Raw genomic sequence first — 17,067 nt, forward strand, 5'->3', positions numbered from 1 at the left:
TGGTCGGAAGCTCAACGCATGGTCACATATGATTCTGAAGAAGGGGATTCCTAACCAGCTAATAAGATTTATAGGCAGTACGCAGTCTTTAAGAGGACATGAGATCAGTAAGGAGTTAAATGATTATTAGATAAGCTAACACAAACAGTTTATACATACATGAATGCAGTAAGAGAATCAAAACAAGTAGTTGTAATTTTAAAAGATATATGCTGATATTTTAAATGTATTGTTCACTTTAGCCAAGCAAAGTTACAGAAATGCATGGTGGTAAATGTCAATAGTTTAAATCCAAAGGTTTGGGAACCGGCTAGTCAGCAGTAGTCATATTGGGAGGATTCCTATGAGGGGACTTACTTTGCAACATTAATGAATAGGTACATTCACTGCCTAGACCCAAGGATAGATATGCCTCTGGACGCAGGAAAATATGTCTATTCAACTTGGCAATGAGCCGGTGGGAATGTTCACTTTGACCTTACGGTAGCATCTGCCACTACCAGGCAACAGGGAAATAGTTAGAGCCAAGAAGGGAGGCAATGTCCGGACTTGATAGACAAATAAAATATCATGTTATGAAGTATCATATGGTTGGCTGAGGTACCTGACAGAGATTTGTATTGATGTATGATTACTAAATAAAACCGATTTTAAGCTAATGGAAGGTGGAATTATTGATTAAGAAAAACTATAATTGATCTGTATTTGACTATGTATGTCAGATCTTTTGGAGTGGTTTTGTTGCTTTATTCCCAGAGCCATTTAACTCTGAGTGTCTTTGGTTGGCTGTATGTTTGTTCTATGTAAAATAAATTTGTTATATCTTTGCACAGAGATTTTTGCCTTGCGAGTTTTGAATTGTCTAAGTTGAGACACAATTGGCCACCTTCAAATTTCTCCACAATAATTCCAAGGTTACAAACTGTCTGGTTCAGCCTCAGACTGCTGCCAAGGAGTGGCATCAGTGTTAGGGAACAGAGCCTGTGGCAACAACAAATACTTTGATCTTTCTAATATTTACTTGGAGGAAATTTTTGCTCATCTAGTATGGGATGTCCGATAAGAAGTCTGACAATTTAGAGACGGTAGAATCAAGAGGGTTGGTGGTGGCATAGCTGGGTGTTGTCAACATACATCAGACATTGAGCTCTCGAAAAGATGGACACAGATTTGGGAGCTGACAGCATGCTCGAGGAATTTGAAGGGGAAAGCAGGTAGAAGATGGTAATTTGCAAGGACAGAAGAGTTAAGGGTGATTGTTCTTTTTGAGAAGTGGGATGATGATAGAAGATTTGAAGGAGAAGCAGTCACACCTTCTGCTGAACATTCCTTCAATAAAAACTGTTGCAGGCATTGTACGTTAAGGAAGCTATAATGATATTCTGATGGCAGGTGTCAATTTATAACATTTGTATTCCCTGTTGAGGGCCTTTAGTGGCTTCTGGGCAAACATGTGGACAAGTACCTGCGTTTGTTGAGTCGCACTACACTGCAGTCATTCTGGTAGCCACCCCGTTCATTCAGCATTCCTGTGTGCACAATGTGTCCCACAGGAACATCCAAGTCATTGGAGCAGAGGTGCTGCAGAATCTCGAGTGCCTGGCCACCTGAGGACTTGAGCAGAAAGTCTGATCAGCACACAATGCATACACTGGAGAACAAACTGATTTTTAAACAGATTTTCACTGATAAGTTCCAAGATATTTAAATTGAGAATCTGATCTCTGCCCAAAATTTTCCAAACTTGTCAATGGGTCTTGATGTTACAAAATCAGACCTAGTTAGTGGATCTGACCAACATTCCCTCTAATTTCCTTACGCTGTGTGCAGCCTGCTCGTTGTACTATTGCATGGTCCCTTTAAGATTGCTGTACAACTTAAAGAAGTGGCTTTCCGTGCATCTAGGCTTCTGCGCAAGCATGAACCTACACAGCTCAGAGGAAATGTTGGTCCTGATCAATATTTGCCACGCAACCATCAACTCCAGAGATAGGTTAACACAGTCTCCTCTACATCAGGAAGAGTAACTGGGAACTTGTGCTATGGAATCTTCCTATTCACACAACAACTGCTGCTTTTACTCACATAACAGTCACTTCAAAGCAATTCAATGCACATTAAGAACATTCGCACACTGCTGAAACATAGTAAGGCACTAAAGAAATACAAGACATTCTTTCTCAGTTATGAGATTTGGGTCTGCACATCATCACTTGCTCCTGGAGATGGCAGCTGGTGTCGTCTGAAAAGGTCACTTCAGCAGATCAAAAAAACAATATGTTGGCATGACATCAATAAAGCCATTGCATAACCAGCAAACAGGATTACATAAAAACGTACTCAAAGACTTCAACCTAGATCTTTTTTTTTTAAAAGAGTGAATTTTCATCCCTCGGATTTTTGTCTGGATTTAATCTTTTAAAACAAGGTTGACAGTGAAGAATTCCAATTCCACTGCATGTCCCTTGGGCAAATCCACTTAACCAAACTTACCTCAGTGATGGAAAATTAATGATACCGATGAGATGAAATGAACAAACACTAAAAAAGGCTAGCATGGATTTCTAAAGGGCAGGCTGTGTGTAAATAAGTTAATTAATTCTCAAAGAAAATCCCAGAGTGTATAGCTAAAAGGAATATGATGGCTGGTGCACAGGTGGATTTTCAGAAGGCATTTGATAAAATCCCACCTTAAAAGAAATGAAGGCACAGGATATTAAAGGGAATGCAGCTGCAGGGATTAAGGTAGCTTAATCTAAAATAAATTCCTGATTAGCCACACGTGATGGCTACAAATACATTGTTTTAGTCACATGCATGAATACTGGTTCAAAACAACTTAGATACATTCTCACATCCAGATAAACATACTTCACATGTAGGCTTATTTAGTAACACCATTCTGTATATCAGATGCTAAAGACTCAATCAAAATGCTTGCACTTTCCATTTTATTTTTATAAAGTTTATTTTATTAGTATCACAAGTCGGATTACATTAACACTGAAATGAAGTTGCTGTGAAAATTCCCGAGTGGCCACACTCCAGTGCCTGTTCAGGTACACTGAGGGAGAATTTAGCATGGCCAATGCACCTAACCAGCACGACTTTCGGACTGTGGGAGGAAACTGGAGCACCCGGAGGAAACTCACGCAGATACGGAAAGAATGTGCAAACTCCATGCAGACAGCCAGCCAAGCCAGGAATCGAACCTGGGTCTCTGGCTCTGTGAGGCAGCAGTGTTAACCACTGTGCTGCCCCATTTTACCAATAAACATGCACAAAAAAAACTAATAAACATTCATACATCATGTCGATATGGTGACAATTGCTCATTCTTGTATTTTAATAATCACAAATGCAATTAGCAATATCTGGATTCTCTGCTGACCCGGTATATTGGACATCACTGCATTAAGAGATGTATAAAGACAGCTCAGAAAGTAGTGTGTGGGTGTATGTAGATGTTTTTCAGATTGGTGAGACAGGGTCGTGCTGTGCAGTAGAAACTCTTTTGTTCCCATTTATCCAAATGATTTTGACAGACACAAAAGGAAGGATATTTGCTACTGACATCAGATTGCAAGCATGTCAAACTCACGAGGACTGCAGTCCGGCAGACAATTTAGTTCAGTGGGCCAAAGGTTTGCAAATGCAGTTCAGTTTTACACAACAAAAATCAGTCAAAAGAAACATGCCAATAACAGCAAAAATTAAAAGAATGAAGGAAGATGGCGATCTAAGACCGCTGGTGCATTTGTCTCTGATGTTCAACGAGGGTGGTGAAACAACAAACAGGTTTCTGGTTTATACAGAGGAATAGTGAAAGATTGAAGGAAAATAGAGGCAGGTTGTTTCCTCATTACTGAATCTATAAAGGAGCAAAATTCTGTGTCATTTATAAGTGTTTTTACACCGGGTTATTAAAACGATGAATCATTTAGCACAAGTATTTGCTGGGATAGACACTATGGGCGGAATTTTACAAGATTGATTTTATGTGTCCAGCTAGCATGAAAATGGGAGAGTTCCTGATCTGTTTTTTGGACGAGTTTTCACTCCCAATTTTATGCACTTGGTCTCTGAAAAGATGGGCTGGTCAGTTTCTAGCCACTAGAGGCTGTGAGCTGGAGTTAACTTGCCAGCCAGCCTGTGTAGGGAGGTATTGCGCACGTGCAGAGTTCTGATGCTGCACATGTGCATTAGCAGCAGCAGGGATCTGACAGACAGAGAGAGCGCCGTCAGGCCCCTGCTACTGCAGGCTGCCTCAACCGTCCCCCCCCCAACCCCGCAATCGTCGGGGCCCTCAGCCCAAGACGCAGCCCCCCCTGCTCAGACCGATCGCGGCCCCCGTTCCCTCCCCCCCCCCCCCAATCGCAGGCAGCGTGCCCCTCTCCCTCCACCAGCGATCGCAGGCAGAGTTGCAGCAGGCTTCCCCATCCCCCATTGGCCCCACCCCTGTTTCCAACCCCCCATTGGCCTCACCCCGGCACTGCCCCCACAGACCCCACCCCCTGCACTGCCGGGTGGACAGTGCCAAGGTGCCCAGTGGGCATTGCCCAGGTGCCAATCTGGTGCTGCCCAAGGGGCACCTCCGCCTTGCCCCAACCTCCCTGGGGGGGGGCCTCAATGGCCTCCGGTTCCACTGGTGAGGTCAACATGACTGTTCCCCGTTCATAGGGAGCAAGTTTTTCCTTGCCGGAGAGAACCTCTCCCGGCGAGACCATAAAGGCAAGTTAGCCCAAACAGTTGATTGCCGGGCTTGCTAAGCAGATGTAAAACAGCATTTAAATAAATTATTCAGCCTCTCGCCCATTTCCAGCGAGAGAGTGACCACACCGGAAATCTGGGTCTCGTAAAATCACGAGAACTGAGAAATCGGGTGTGATCCTGATTTCTCGACTCTCACGTGATTTTACTGGCTCGCTCTGCCCATCAATGCACGGGATGAGCCGGTAGAATTCCGCCCTATATCATTTAAAAGGAGCTGGATAAACATTTGAAAAGGAAGAATACCAAAAAAATGGGTATTAGAATTGGATTGTTAAGGAGCTTGAATGAGAAAAGGCCTGAAAGGCCAAATGGCCACCAACCTTTGCTAAAACCTCTCAGGTTCTAGGTCCTGGAACCCCAGTCCCTTCCCACTGTGTATCACAAAGGACACTATACAGATGCAAACTCCAGCACCTCTCATTCATGAGGTCACTCAACCCATTTAGTTCATGCCAGCTCCAAGTGGAGCAATCCAGTCAGTCCCATTCCCCAGAGCCCTTCAAGTTTGTTTCCTTCAAATGCCCATCCAATTTCCTTTTGAAATCATTGATCATTTCCATTTCCATCACTTCTAGAATCATAGAATGATCACAGCACACAAAGACCACTCGGTCCATAAGCTGCATCTCCATTCAGAAGAGAATTTTATTTTACAATTAAATATGATTGAACTGTTGATGACAATTATTGACTGAGAAATTGCATCAATTTTGAATTCCAATAACGTAAGATCCTCAGTTGTCAAATGAACACTTGGTCTTAAATACCCGATGGTTCCAGAATGTGTCACTGTAGTTTTTTTCCTACTGAAAGCCTCCTCCCACAAAGTTTACTTCTCAAAAGGACCAGTTATGCATTTACAATAATGGCAGAAAGAAGGCACTCAACCTATCAAGCCTGTTCAGGCTCTTTGAAATAGCAGGATAGTGAGATTAATTGGTTTTCAGTGCCCTATCATTTTTTTCCTTTCAAGTATTTATCCAACTTTCTTTTGAGTGTTGCGATTGAATCTGCTTCTTTCACTCTTTCAGTCATTCCAGGTCACTGCAACTCTTATTTTTTTTTAAATGTTTTATTCACTCTTTTGCCAATAAACTTTAATCTCTGTTCTCTAGTTGCCAACCTTTCTGCCAATGGCAACAATTGCTCCTTAGTTAATCCTATCCAAATCATTAAATTTCATCTATTTCTTTTAATGGTCACTATTACAAGACTCTAACAGTCTATCCTTCTCAATGTTTATTACATTTCTGAGTTCTATCATCTGTGAAGTTTGAAACTATGCTCTACACATGAAAAAAAGCTGCAGTCCTGATACCAATCTCTCAGGACCATTACATAACATCCCACCAGGCTGAAAAACAACCATTCACTGCTACTTTCTGCTTTCCACCCATGCTGCTCCTGACCCTTGAAGTCCCATGGGTTTTAATTTTGGTAACAATTCTAACCGGTATGTCATCAAAAATCTTTACGTCCATACACATAACATCAACCACACTACCCTCATTAACCTTCTTAATTCAAAGAATATGCTTCATTGGAGGCAGCACAGTGAAGATTCACTAATTTGGGAAAATGTGAATGAATAAAAAAAACGCTAAATATTAAAGCACTATAAAACTCAAACTCATTGCCTGCTGCATTTTAAGTTCGTCAAACACAATTTGCAATTTAACAAATCCAAGCTGACTTTCATTAATTAGCCCATACTTTTTCAAATGCCAATTAATTTTATCCCGAATTATTGCCTCTAAAGGCATCCCCACCATCACAGTTAGGTTGACGGGCCCACAGTTTCCAGGTTTACCCCCTTCCCCTTTTTAAAAAAAATTTCACAAGTAGTAGGAGGAGACGACCATAAGGTCCGACAAGCTTGCTCCACCACTCAATATGATTGTGTCCGATTCTGGGCTTCCTGTGTGCTTCCCATATTCTTTCATTCTCAAACACCACAAATTGGTCTATCCGAGCCTTAAATATATTCAACGACAAGAGCATCCACACAACCCTCTGGAGTAGAGAATTACAAAAATTCATAACCCTTTGAGTGAAGTGATTTCTCCTTGTTTGTAAATGACTAACCTCTTATCTTGAGACAGTGCCCCGGTGTTTTAGATCCCACAGCCAGAGAAAAGAATCTCTCGGCGTCTACCCTATCAAGCTCTTCAGAATTTTGTAGGTTGCATTGACATCTCGCTCTTCTCAACTTAAAAGAATATAAACTCAATTTACTTAGCCTCTCATCCTAGGTGAACTCCTCTTCCCAAATTAGTGAATCTTCACTGTGCTGCCTCCAATGAAGCATATTCTTTCTTAAATGTGAAAACCAAAACTGCATAGTGTTCTAGATGTAGTCTCACCAAAACCCTGTACAATTGTAGCAAGACCTCTGTATTATTGTACTCCAATCCCTTTGCAATAAAGGTCAACGTGCCATTTGCCTTCCTAATTGCTTGCTGTACCACATACTAACTTTGTGTTTCTTTTATGAGCATGCCCAATTTTCTTTGAACATCAACAAAGTTTCACATTTTTTAAAACACACACGAGATAGAAGCACAGGCTCTTCAAGCCTGCCCTGCCATTCAATACAATCATGGCTGATCTATGCCACCTTCAACTCCTTTCCTGTGCCATTTCTCCATGGCCCTCCATTCCTTGATCTATCAAATATTTTATCCACCTCCACTTTAAGGTCACCCCTCACTCTCTAAACTCCAAGGAAATCAGACCAGATTATTTAGTGTCTCTTAGAGTCATAGAGGTTTACAGCATGGAAACATGCCCTTTGGCCCAACTTTTCCATGCCGCCCAGTTTTTACCACTAAGTTTTGCGTTTGATAAGGTGCTCCATGCAAGGCTTATTGAGAAAGTGAAGGGGCACGGGATACAAGAGGACATTGCTTTGTGGATTCAGAACTGGCTTGCCCACAGAAGGCAAAGAGTGGTTGTAGATGGGTCTTTTTCAGCATGGAGGTCGGTCACCAGTGGAGTGCCCCAGGGATCTGTTCTGGGACCCTTGCTCTTTGTGATTTTTATAAATGACCTGGATGAGGAAGTGGAAGGTTGGGTTGGCAAGTTTGCTGATGACACAAAGGTTGGTGGTATTGTGATAGTGTAGAGGGATGTCAGCAGTTGCAACGATACATAGATAAGATGCAAGACTGGGCAGAGAAGTGGCAGATGGACTTCAACCCAGATAAGTGTGTGGTGGCTCATTTTGGCAGGTCAAATAGGATGAAAGAATATAATATTAAGGGTAAGACGCTTGGCAGTGTGGAAGATCAGAAGGATCTTGGAGTCCGGGTTCATAGGACGCTCAAAGCAGCGTCGCAGGTAGAGGCTGTGGTTAAGAAGGCGTATGGAATACTGGCCTTCATCAATAGAGGAATTGAATTTAGAAATCGGGAGATAATGCTGCAGCTGTATAGGACCCTGGTCAGACCCCACCTGGAGTACTGTGCCCAGTTATAGTCGCCTCATTACAGAAAGGATGTGGAAGCCATAGAAAGGGTGCAGAGGAGATTTACAAGGATGTTGCCTGGATTAGGTGGCATGCCTTATGAGGATAGGTTGAGAGAGCTAGGTCTTTTCTCCTTGGAGGGGCGAAGGATGAGAGGTGACCTGATAGAGGTGTACAAGATGTTGAGAGGTATTGATAGAGTGGATTCTCAGAGGCTTTTACCCAAGACTGAAATGGTTGCCACAAGAGGTCACAGGTTTAGGGTGCTGGGGAGTAGGTACAGAGGAGATGTTAGGGCTAAGTTTTTCACTCAGAGGGTGGTGGGTGCATGGAATCGGCTGCCGGTAGTGGTGGTGGAGACGGATTCGATAGGGTCTTTTAAGAGACATTTGGATAAGTTCATGGAAGTTAGTAAGATAGAGGGTTATAGGTAAGCCTAGTAGGTAGGGACATGTTTGGCGCAACTTGTGGGCCGAAAGGCCTGTCTGTGCTGCAGCTTTTCTATGTTAGTCCCAATTGCTCGTATTATAATAAGATCCTTTCTATAACAGGGTGACCAGAACTGTACACAGTATTCCAGGTGTGGCCTTACTTATGTCTTGTACAACTTCAACAAGACATCCCAACTCCTGTATTCAATGTTCTGACCAATGAAACCAAGCATGCTGAATGTCTTCTTCACCACTCTGTCCACCTGGGACTTCACTTTCAAGGACCTATGAACCTGTACCCCTAGATCTCTTTGTTCTATAACTCTCCCCAATGCCCGACCACTAATTGAGTAGGTCATGCCCCGATTCGATCTACCACAATGCATCACCTCACATTTATCTAAATTAAACTCCATCTGCCATTCATCAGCCCACTGTCCCAATTGATCAAGATCCTATTGCAATCCTAGATAACCTTCTTCACTGTCTACTATGCCACAAATCTTGGTGTCATCTGCAAACTTACTAACCATGCCCCATAAATTCTCATCCAAATCATTAATATAAATAACAAATAACAGTAGACCCAGCTCCAATCCCTGAGGCACACCACTGGTCACAGGCCTACAGTTTGAAAAGCAACCCTCTACAACCATCCTCTGCCTTCTGTCATCAAGCCAATTTTGTATCCAATTGGCTACCTCACCCTAGATCCCGTGAGATTTAACCTTACGCAATAACCTACCATGCGGTACCTTGTCAAAGGCCTTGCTAAAGTCCATATAGACAACGTCGACTGCACTGCCCTCATCTACCTTCTTGGTTACCCCTTCAAAAAACTCAATTAAATTTGTGAGACATGATTTTCCACTCACAAAGCCATGCTGACTGTCCCTAATCAGTCCTTGCCTCTCCAAATGCCTGGAGATCCTGTCTCTCAGAATACCTTCTAACAACTTACCCACTACAGATGTTAGGCTCACATATCTGTAGTTCCCAGGCTTTTTCCTGCAGCCCTTCTTAAACCAAGGCACAACATTTGCTATCCTCCAATCTTCAGGCACCTCACCTGTGGCTGTCAATGATTCAAATATCTCTGTTAGAGGATCTGTAATTTCCTCCCTCGCCTCCCACAACGTCCTGAGATACATTTCATCAGGTCCCGGGGATTTATCTACCTTGATGCGCTTTAAGACTTCAGCACCTACTTCTTTGTAATATGTACACGCCTCAAGACATCACTATTTGCTTCCCCAAGCTCCCTAACATCCATGCCTTTCTCAACAGTAAATACCAATTGAGAAATATTCATTTAGGATCTCATCCATCTCGTGTGGATTAGCATATAGATGACCTTGTTAATCCTTAACAGGCCCTACTCTCTCCCTAGTTACTCTTTTGTATTTGTAGAAGCTCTTTAGATTCTCCTTTGCCTTAGCTGCCAAAGCAATCTCATGTCCCCTTTTTGCCCTCCTGATTTCCCTCTTAACTCTATTCTGACAACCTCTACACTCTTCAAGGGATCCATTTGATCCCAACTGCTTTTGCATGTCATATGTGTACTCCTTCCTTTTGACCAAGGCCTCAATACCCCAAGTCATCAGGGTTCCTTACTCCTACCAGCCTTGCCCTTCACTCTAAAAGGAATGCGCTAACCCTGATTAATGCACTTTTGAAAGCCTCCCACTTATCAGACGTCCCTTTGACTGCCAACAGACTCCCCCAATCAACTTTTGAAAGTTCCTGTCTATTACCATCAAAATTGGCCTTACCCCAATTTAGAATTTATCTTTTGGGCCAGACCTATCATTCTCCATAGCTATCTTAAAACTAATGGAATTATGGTCACTGGTCCAAAGTGATCCTTCACTAACACTTCTGTCACCTGCCCTTCCTTATTTCCCAAGAAGTGGTCAAGTTTTGCCCCCTCTCTAGTCGGGCCATCCACATACTGAATGAGAAATTCCTCCCGAATACATTCAACAAATTTCTCTCCATCCGAGCCCCTAATACTATGGCTGTCCCAGTTAATGTTGGGAAAGTTAAAGTCCCCTACTATTACCACCCTATTGTTTTTGGAGCTATCTGTAATCTCCTTTTAGATATTTGCTCCTCAATATCCCGCTGACCACTTGGGGGTCTGTAGTACAATCCTATCAAAGTGATCTCTCCCTTCTTATTTCAGTTCTACCCATTTAGACTCAGCGGCCGAATGCTTGGATATATCCCCTCTCAGTACTGTTGTGATGTCCTCCCTAATCAAAAGCGCCTCCTCTCCTGCCTCCTGTTCTATCTTCCCTATAGCATCTGTACCCTATTCCAGGTTTCAGTATTAATAATCTCTTGATAGGACAACCCCCCCCATCCCAGGAATTAGCCTGGTGAAACTCCTTTGGACCGCCTCCAATGTTACTATATCCTTTTTAAGATCAGGGGACCAAAACTGTATGCAGTATTCCAGGTGAGGCCTCAACACCTCATACAATTACAACAAAACCTCCCTATTTTTAAACTCCAACCCCTTTGTAAAGGCCAAAATGACATTTGCCTTCTTAACTACTTGTTGGAACTGCTTGCTAGTTTTTTGTGTTCATGCACTGGAACACCCTAGTCCCTCTGTACTTCACTTACCTGCAGTCTCTCTCCATTCAGATAATAATCTGCCTTTTGATTCCTCCTACCAAAGTGCATGACCTTACACTTACGCACACTAAACTCCATTTGCCAGGTTTTCACCCAGTCACCTAACCTATTTGTATCCCGTCGCAGAAGCACAATATCCTCATCACAACCTGCAGGTTTGCTAACTCCCAATCTATGAGACCATCTCAGAATCCAATGGGACAATTTCTTAACCTAAGAAATCTCATGTCCCTTAATCTAAGAAATTGTGCAAAATCACAGCCAGAACATCCGCTGCCTCCTTCAGAACCCTAGGGTGTACACCATCAGGTCTCAAGGATTTGTCAGGTTCACCACTATTTGTTCTCTGCTGATATTAATTCCCATAATTTCCTCAATAATATTTGCAACCCTCCAGGCCCCCGGGACGATCCCTATATTCAAGGAGAATCGGAACATTGTGGTCAGAGCCTCCACAATTTCCCCTTTACTTCACTCACATGCTAGCATTGCATTTATTTGCAAACCATATTTCACTTTCTTTGAACAACTTCTGAAATGCTTTTCATTGAAGCTGTGTAGGCTTCTCATTTCCTGAAATCTCTCAATTTATGTCAACTTTGTAACATTTGGCTCCATGTTCTTTTGCAACTGCAGGGTGCGAAATGCAACCTATTCTTCTCCCGTACAATAGCAAATTAATTAATGTGACTGTGGTCCTTTCAACTTTGCATTGCCTCAGTGACTGACAGCCTGTTTCTGCGCAACACTGGAATTCCCAGGGAGATTATTCTAGACACGTTCAATCTTACTGGCTCATATTCAGGACAGGTTCATCTCCTTGGGATGCTTTATCTCAGGATTACACCAAGTAAAACCAGTGAAACACCTGTTTGAAAAGTCCCTTTGGACTGTCTGCTCAACGGTATGAAGCTGAATCCCCATTTGTAACAGTTACTTTATTTAAGCATTAGTGAGACCTGATACACTCAGTATTTGAGCTTCACAGAGCCAGCACAGACAAGATGGACCAAAGGGTCTATTTCTGAGCTGTAAACATTCTATGACTACTTATTGCCCACGAGCATAGTGAAAGAAAACAATGATATTCAAAAAGATAGGCACTTGGAAGGAACCAAACTTATAGGGCTACGGGAATTGAACAGGGGAATGGGACTGACTGGACTGCTTTGCAAGGGGGAGGAATGAACTTGATGAGCCAAATCATCTCTTTCTGTGCTGTAAATGACTATATGATTCCACAACCTTCTTCAACTTGCACTAGAAGCAGTTCAGAGAAGGTACACTAGCTTGATTCCTGGGACGAAGAGATTGCCTTTAGCTAAGATTCAGCAGGTTGGGCCTATGCTCATTGAAATTTAGAAGCACAAGATGTCATCTTATTGAAACAAGATTCTGAGGGGGCATGACAGTGTAAAAACCCTCTTGCAGGAATCTAGAACTCGGGGCAGAATTTCAAAATAAGGGATCTCTAAATTAAGACGGAGGTGAAGAGGAATTTATTTTCTCAGAGAGCAGTGGAGGCTGTGTCATTTGACTTGGACAGATTTTCCATCAACAAGGTTAGATACTCCTGATCCTATTTTATGTTTTAATGTTCTCTTTTTCCCCACAATCTGTGTGACCATTTTGATGGATTTGAGCTGCACAGAAGTAGTGGAGAAGGGATCCACAATACAGGTTTGGAACTTCCAGTTGCTCAGGTCTTCAGCTTCAAATTCATGCTCCAAAGTCTACAGAAAAGTATTGCTATACTTCACTTGCCTTAATTACACGCTGCCCTCTTGTAATTTTTCAGCCACTGACATTTTTTGAGGGGATCAGTATTGATCCAGCTGTAGCACGCATTCCAGCTTCAGCAGAAACTTACACTGAGTTCAAACTTGGTGAAAGATGACATGTCAATGACACAAACAGCTTCTTTACAGCACTTGACCTCTGCTCCTACAATGTCAAACCAGTCTGGTTTGTAGAACGTCTTACTCTGGTCTAATTCCAACAAATCTGGAAGACAAAAATAAGTAGTTCAGAGATTGAAATTTCAGATCAACATGGGGCAGACAATTACAGAAAATGCACAAGACACTATAGATAAATGTGGGACAGACAAGGGGAGAAGATACACACACAAAACCACAGACCAATTGTGGGACACACAACAGATGTTGGACATCACAATCATGTCCAAAGGGTTGAAAATTGGTATACCTTAGGGGACAATAATGGCTCCCATTTTTGCTCATATGTATGAGCTGTACGTACAGATGACTTACATTTGGGTATAGACAGCACCACCTTGATATTTTCTAACAAGATAAAAATAGGAGGTTCGACAAACAACAAGGGGACAGAGAAAGAGAGACATTTTAGCTAGTTGGGCAGACAGAAAGCAGATGCAATTTAATGTAGATCATTTGAGAGAAAAGCAGAGGTATGAATAAACAGAATAGAGGGGTTCCCAAAAGCAGTGAGAGCAAGTACAGAAAACCATTAAAAATGGCCAGTTGTGAAGTGGGTTTTATAAAGAAGGGAATAGAATACAAGAGTAAAAAAGTAATGATAATTTGTACAAATCATTGGTTAGCCCACAGTTAGAGGATGCAGTTTTGGGCACTGCATAATAGAAGACATTGAACCCATAGAAAAAGTAGATTCACAGAATACTATAGTGAAGAGGCTGTTCGGCGCATGAAGGTCCTGACCTGCCCACCTAATCCCACTTGCCAGCACTTGGTCCATAGCCTTGAATGTTATGGCATGCCAAGTACTCATCCAGGTACTTTTTAAAGGATGTGAGGCATTCACCACTCTCCCAGGCAGTGCTTCCAGACTGTCACCACACTCTGGGTGAAAAGGTTTTTCCTCAAATCCTCCCTAAACCTCTCACCCCTCACTTTTAACTTATATCCCCTCGTAACTGACCCTTTAACTAAGGGGAACAGCTGTTTCTTTTCCACCCTGCCCATGCCCCTCACAATCTTGAACACCTCAATCAGGTCACATCTCAGCCTTCTCTGCTCCTGAGAAAACAACCCAAGCCTATCCAACCTCTCTGTATAACTTAAATGTTCCACCCCAGGCAATATCACTGAATCTCCTCTGCACCCCTTCCAGTGTGATCACATCCTTCCTACAATGTGATGACTAGAACTGCACACAGTACTCCAGCTGTGGCCTCACCAAAGTTCTATACAACTCCATCATGACCTCTCTGCTTTTGGAATCTACACCCCAATTGATAAAGGGGAGTGTGCCCATATGCCTTTTTCACCACCCTATTATCCTGCCTTTCAGCCTTCAGAGATCTATGGACAAAGATGCTAAAGTCCCTTTGTTGTTCGGAACTTGCAGGTGTCAGCCTTTCATAGTAAACTTCCTTGTCAAATTACTACTTTCAAAGTGTATCACCTCACACTTTTCAGGGTTAAATTCCATCTGCCATTTATTCGCCCATTTGACCATCTTGTCTATATCTTCCTTTAACCAAAGACACTCAACCTCACTGTTAACCACCCAGCCAATCTCTGCATCATTGGCAAACTTACTGATCCTATCCCCCACAGTCATCTACGTCATTTATATAAATGACGAACAATGGGGGGCCCAGCACGGATCCCTGTGATACGCCAGTGGTCACTGGCCTCCAATCACTGAAGCAACCGTCTGTCATCACCCTATGTCTCCTACCGCTAAGTCAATTCTGAATCCAGCTTATCAGATCACCCTGTATCCAATATGCATTTGCCTTCTTAATCAGCATCCTATGTGGGACTTTGTCAAAGGCTTTGCTGAAATCTATGTAAACTACATCAACTGCACTACCCTCATCCACACACTTGGTTACAAGTTCAAAAAATTCAATCAAATTTGTTAGGCATGACCTCCCTTTGACAAAACCATGCTGACTATCGCTGATCAAATCTTGACTCTCCAAATGGAAATAGATTCTCTCCTTCAGAATCTTCTCCAATAGTTTCCCAAGATTCACCAGGATAATGACAGAAAGTACCAAAGATGGGAACCTGTAATTATGAGAGGAGCCTTTGGACTTAGAACAGGAATGGATGTGAAGATTTGACTTACTTAAGAGTCCTCCATTACAACAGTAATTACACTTCAAAAGTACTTCACTGGTTGCAAACCATTTTTAAATGCCCTGAGTTATGATTTAACCACGTTACTTAGTTCCTCTCTGTAGTCAGTTACCATTATTTATCGTTGTACAGATCACCATCTCTGAAGTCATCCTGCTCGCCCAGTAACCTGCACCATTAGTGGTGTATATCCAGGTTCAAAATTTCATACAACCTCCCAAAACCACATCTGACAGCCACAATACCAACATCAGGAAGGAGTGTTGCTTTGCACATTGATGAATTGCAAAAGATATACTCACCCTTTCCAGGCGGGACAAAGTGCTTGACTCTCTCAAAGCCGTGCTTTTCCATCCAACGTGCACCTTGTGCATCCAGGCGATCATACAGGGGAGAAGTCCTGAGCTGTCGGCCAGTCTGGAAATCCCAACGAGGAACTTTCAGTTCATACATGAGAGCTGCGATCAGAGAGGGCAACAAAAAGTGAGCTTATTTTCTGCGTCACCCTCAACTTCTCCCTAGCTGTAACCCAGGTCAGTCACAATGCACAAAGAATAAAGGGTTCTGTGAAATGATCAGACAACACAAGTTACAGCTGCTCATTTAAGTGGTTTTAAGAAGTGAACTAAGCAAAAAGACTTCAAAACAGTATATAACAACAACTGCTTAGATAAAACATATCAACAATTATTGAATGAAGAAAATCAAATTAACAGGTCAAATTAAACAATATTGCATTGCATTATTGTGGGAAAAAACATTGGAATGCTCTTTGCATTCATTTTCTTTCATTTCTCCCTCTTCACTGTCAAAACCACTCGTCATCCCGGATGATAGGATGGAATCCCCTTATATTGTATGCAGCTGGACACAGAGCCATGTGGGAGTCAAAAAGGACAACTTGGTTTGTGGGGTTAGTATAAGGTGACTGACCCAATAAGCTCCTGTCCTTTCTCCTGGGGCTAAAGTTAGACAAGTCTCCTGGCCCTGATGGAATGCATCACAGGGTGCTAAAAGAGATGGCAGGGGAAATAGCAAATGCACAAGTGGAAATTTACCAAAATTCGCTGGACTCTGGCCTGTTTCCTGCAGATCGGAAAACAGAAAATGTGAAACCGCTCTTTAAAAAAGGAGGTAGCCAAAAGACGATGGGGCCCTGGCTGGATTTAGAAATTCATTCTGTGGAGAGCAACAGTCAAGAATCCCACTGAACCATTTCCCTTACACCTGGTAATTCCATAAACACATCCCCAAGCCTCCAATCAACAGAACCTCTGCCAACACCCCCACCCTAAAGGAACTTCAGCGAAGACTGGAGTTTCAGTGAACAATACTGCCGGATCCTTCATGCAGCCAGCTACATCTGATATATTCATAGATAACGGTCTCTTCAAAACAGCATCAGGCCCAACTCCTGCACCCAGTCACTGTTCCTTTGCATATCAATTCCTTGGAAACCTACGCATCACTTCCATGACACGATGGCGGAGGAACGTGCGGCTGCTCTGTAGCACCCCAAAGCGTTTGATATCCAATGGCCAGACATTTACCGAGGGATATCCATGCACCATCCATTCAGCCAAATATCTGAAAATGGAAAGAAGACAAAGTCAAAGCAACAAAGAGCTTTTCTGAAATGAACATAAAAAGTAAACCATCG

General features: G+C 42.6%; 1 protein-coding gene across 2 annotated transcripts in view; it reads right to left on the reverse strand.

Moving 5' to 3' along the window:
- Positions 1-17,067, reverse strand: part of pdpr (pyruvate dehydrogenase phosphatase regulatory subunit) — a 61,985-nt gene that overhangs the window by 15,657 nt on the left and 29,261 nt on the right. For both annotated transcript variants that reach the window (XM_078211075.1, XM_078211074.1), the window contains exons 10-13: positions 16,870-16,994; positions 15,710-15,865; positions 13,184-13,317; positions 1,466-1,614 (exon numbers count right to left, since the gene is read on the reverse strand). In XM_078211075.1, coding sequence (XP_078067201.1) covers positions 1,466-1,614; positions 13,184-13,317; positions 15,710-15,865; positions 16,870-16,994 — 564 coding nt within the window. The remainder of the gene's footprint in view (positions 1-1,465; positions 1,615-13,183; positions 13,318-15,709; positions 15,866-16,869; positions 16,995-17,067) is intronic.

The sequence above is a fragment of the Mustelus asterias genome, chromosome 4, assembly GCF_964213995.1.
Source record: "Mustelus asterias chromosome 4, sMusAst1.hap1.1, whole genome shotgun sequence".
Classification (NCBI taxonomy): Eukaryota; Metazoa; Chordata; class Chondrichthyes; order Carcharhiniformes; family Triakidae; genus Mustelus; species Mustelus asterias.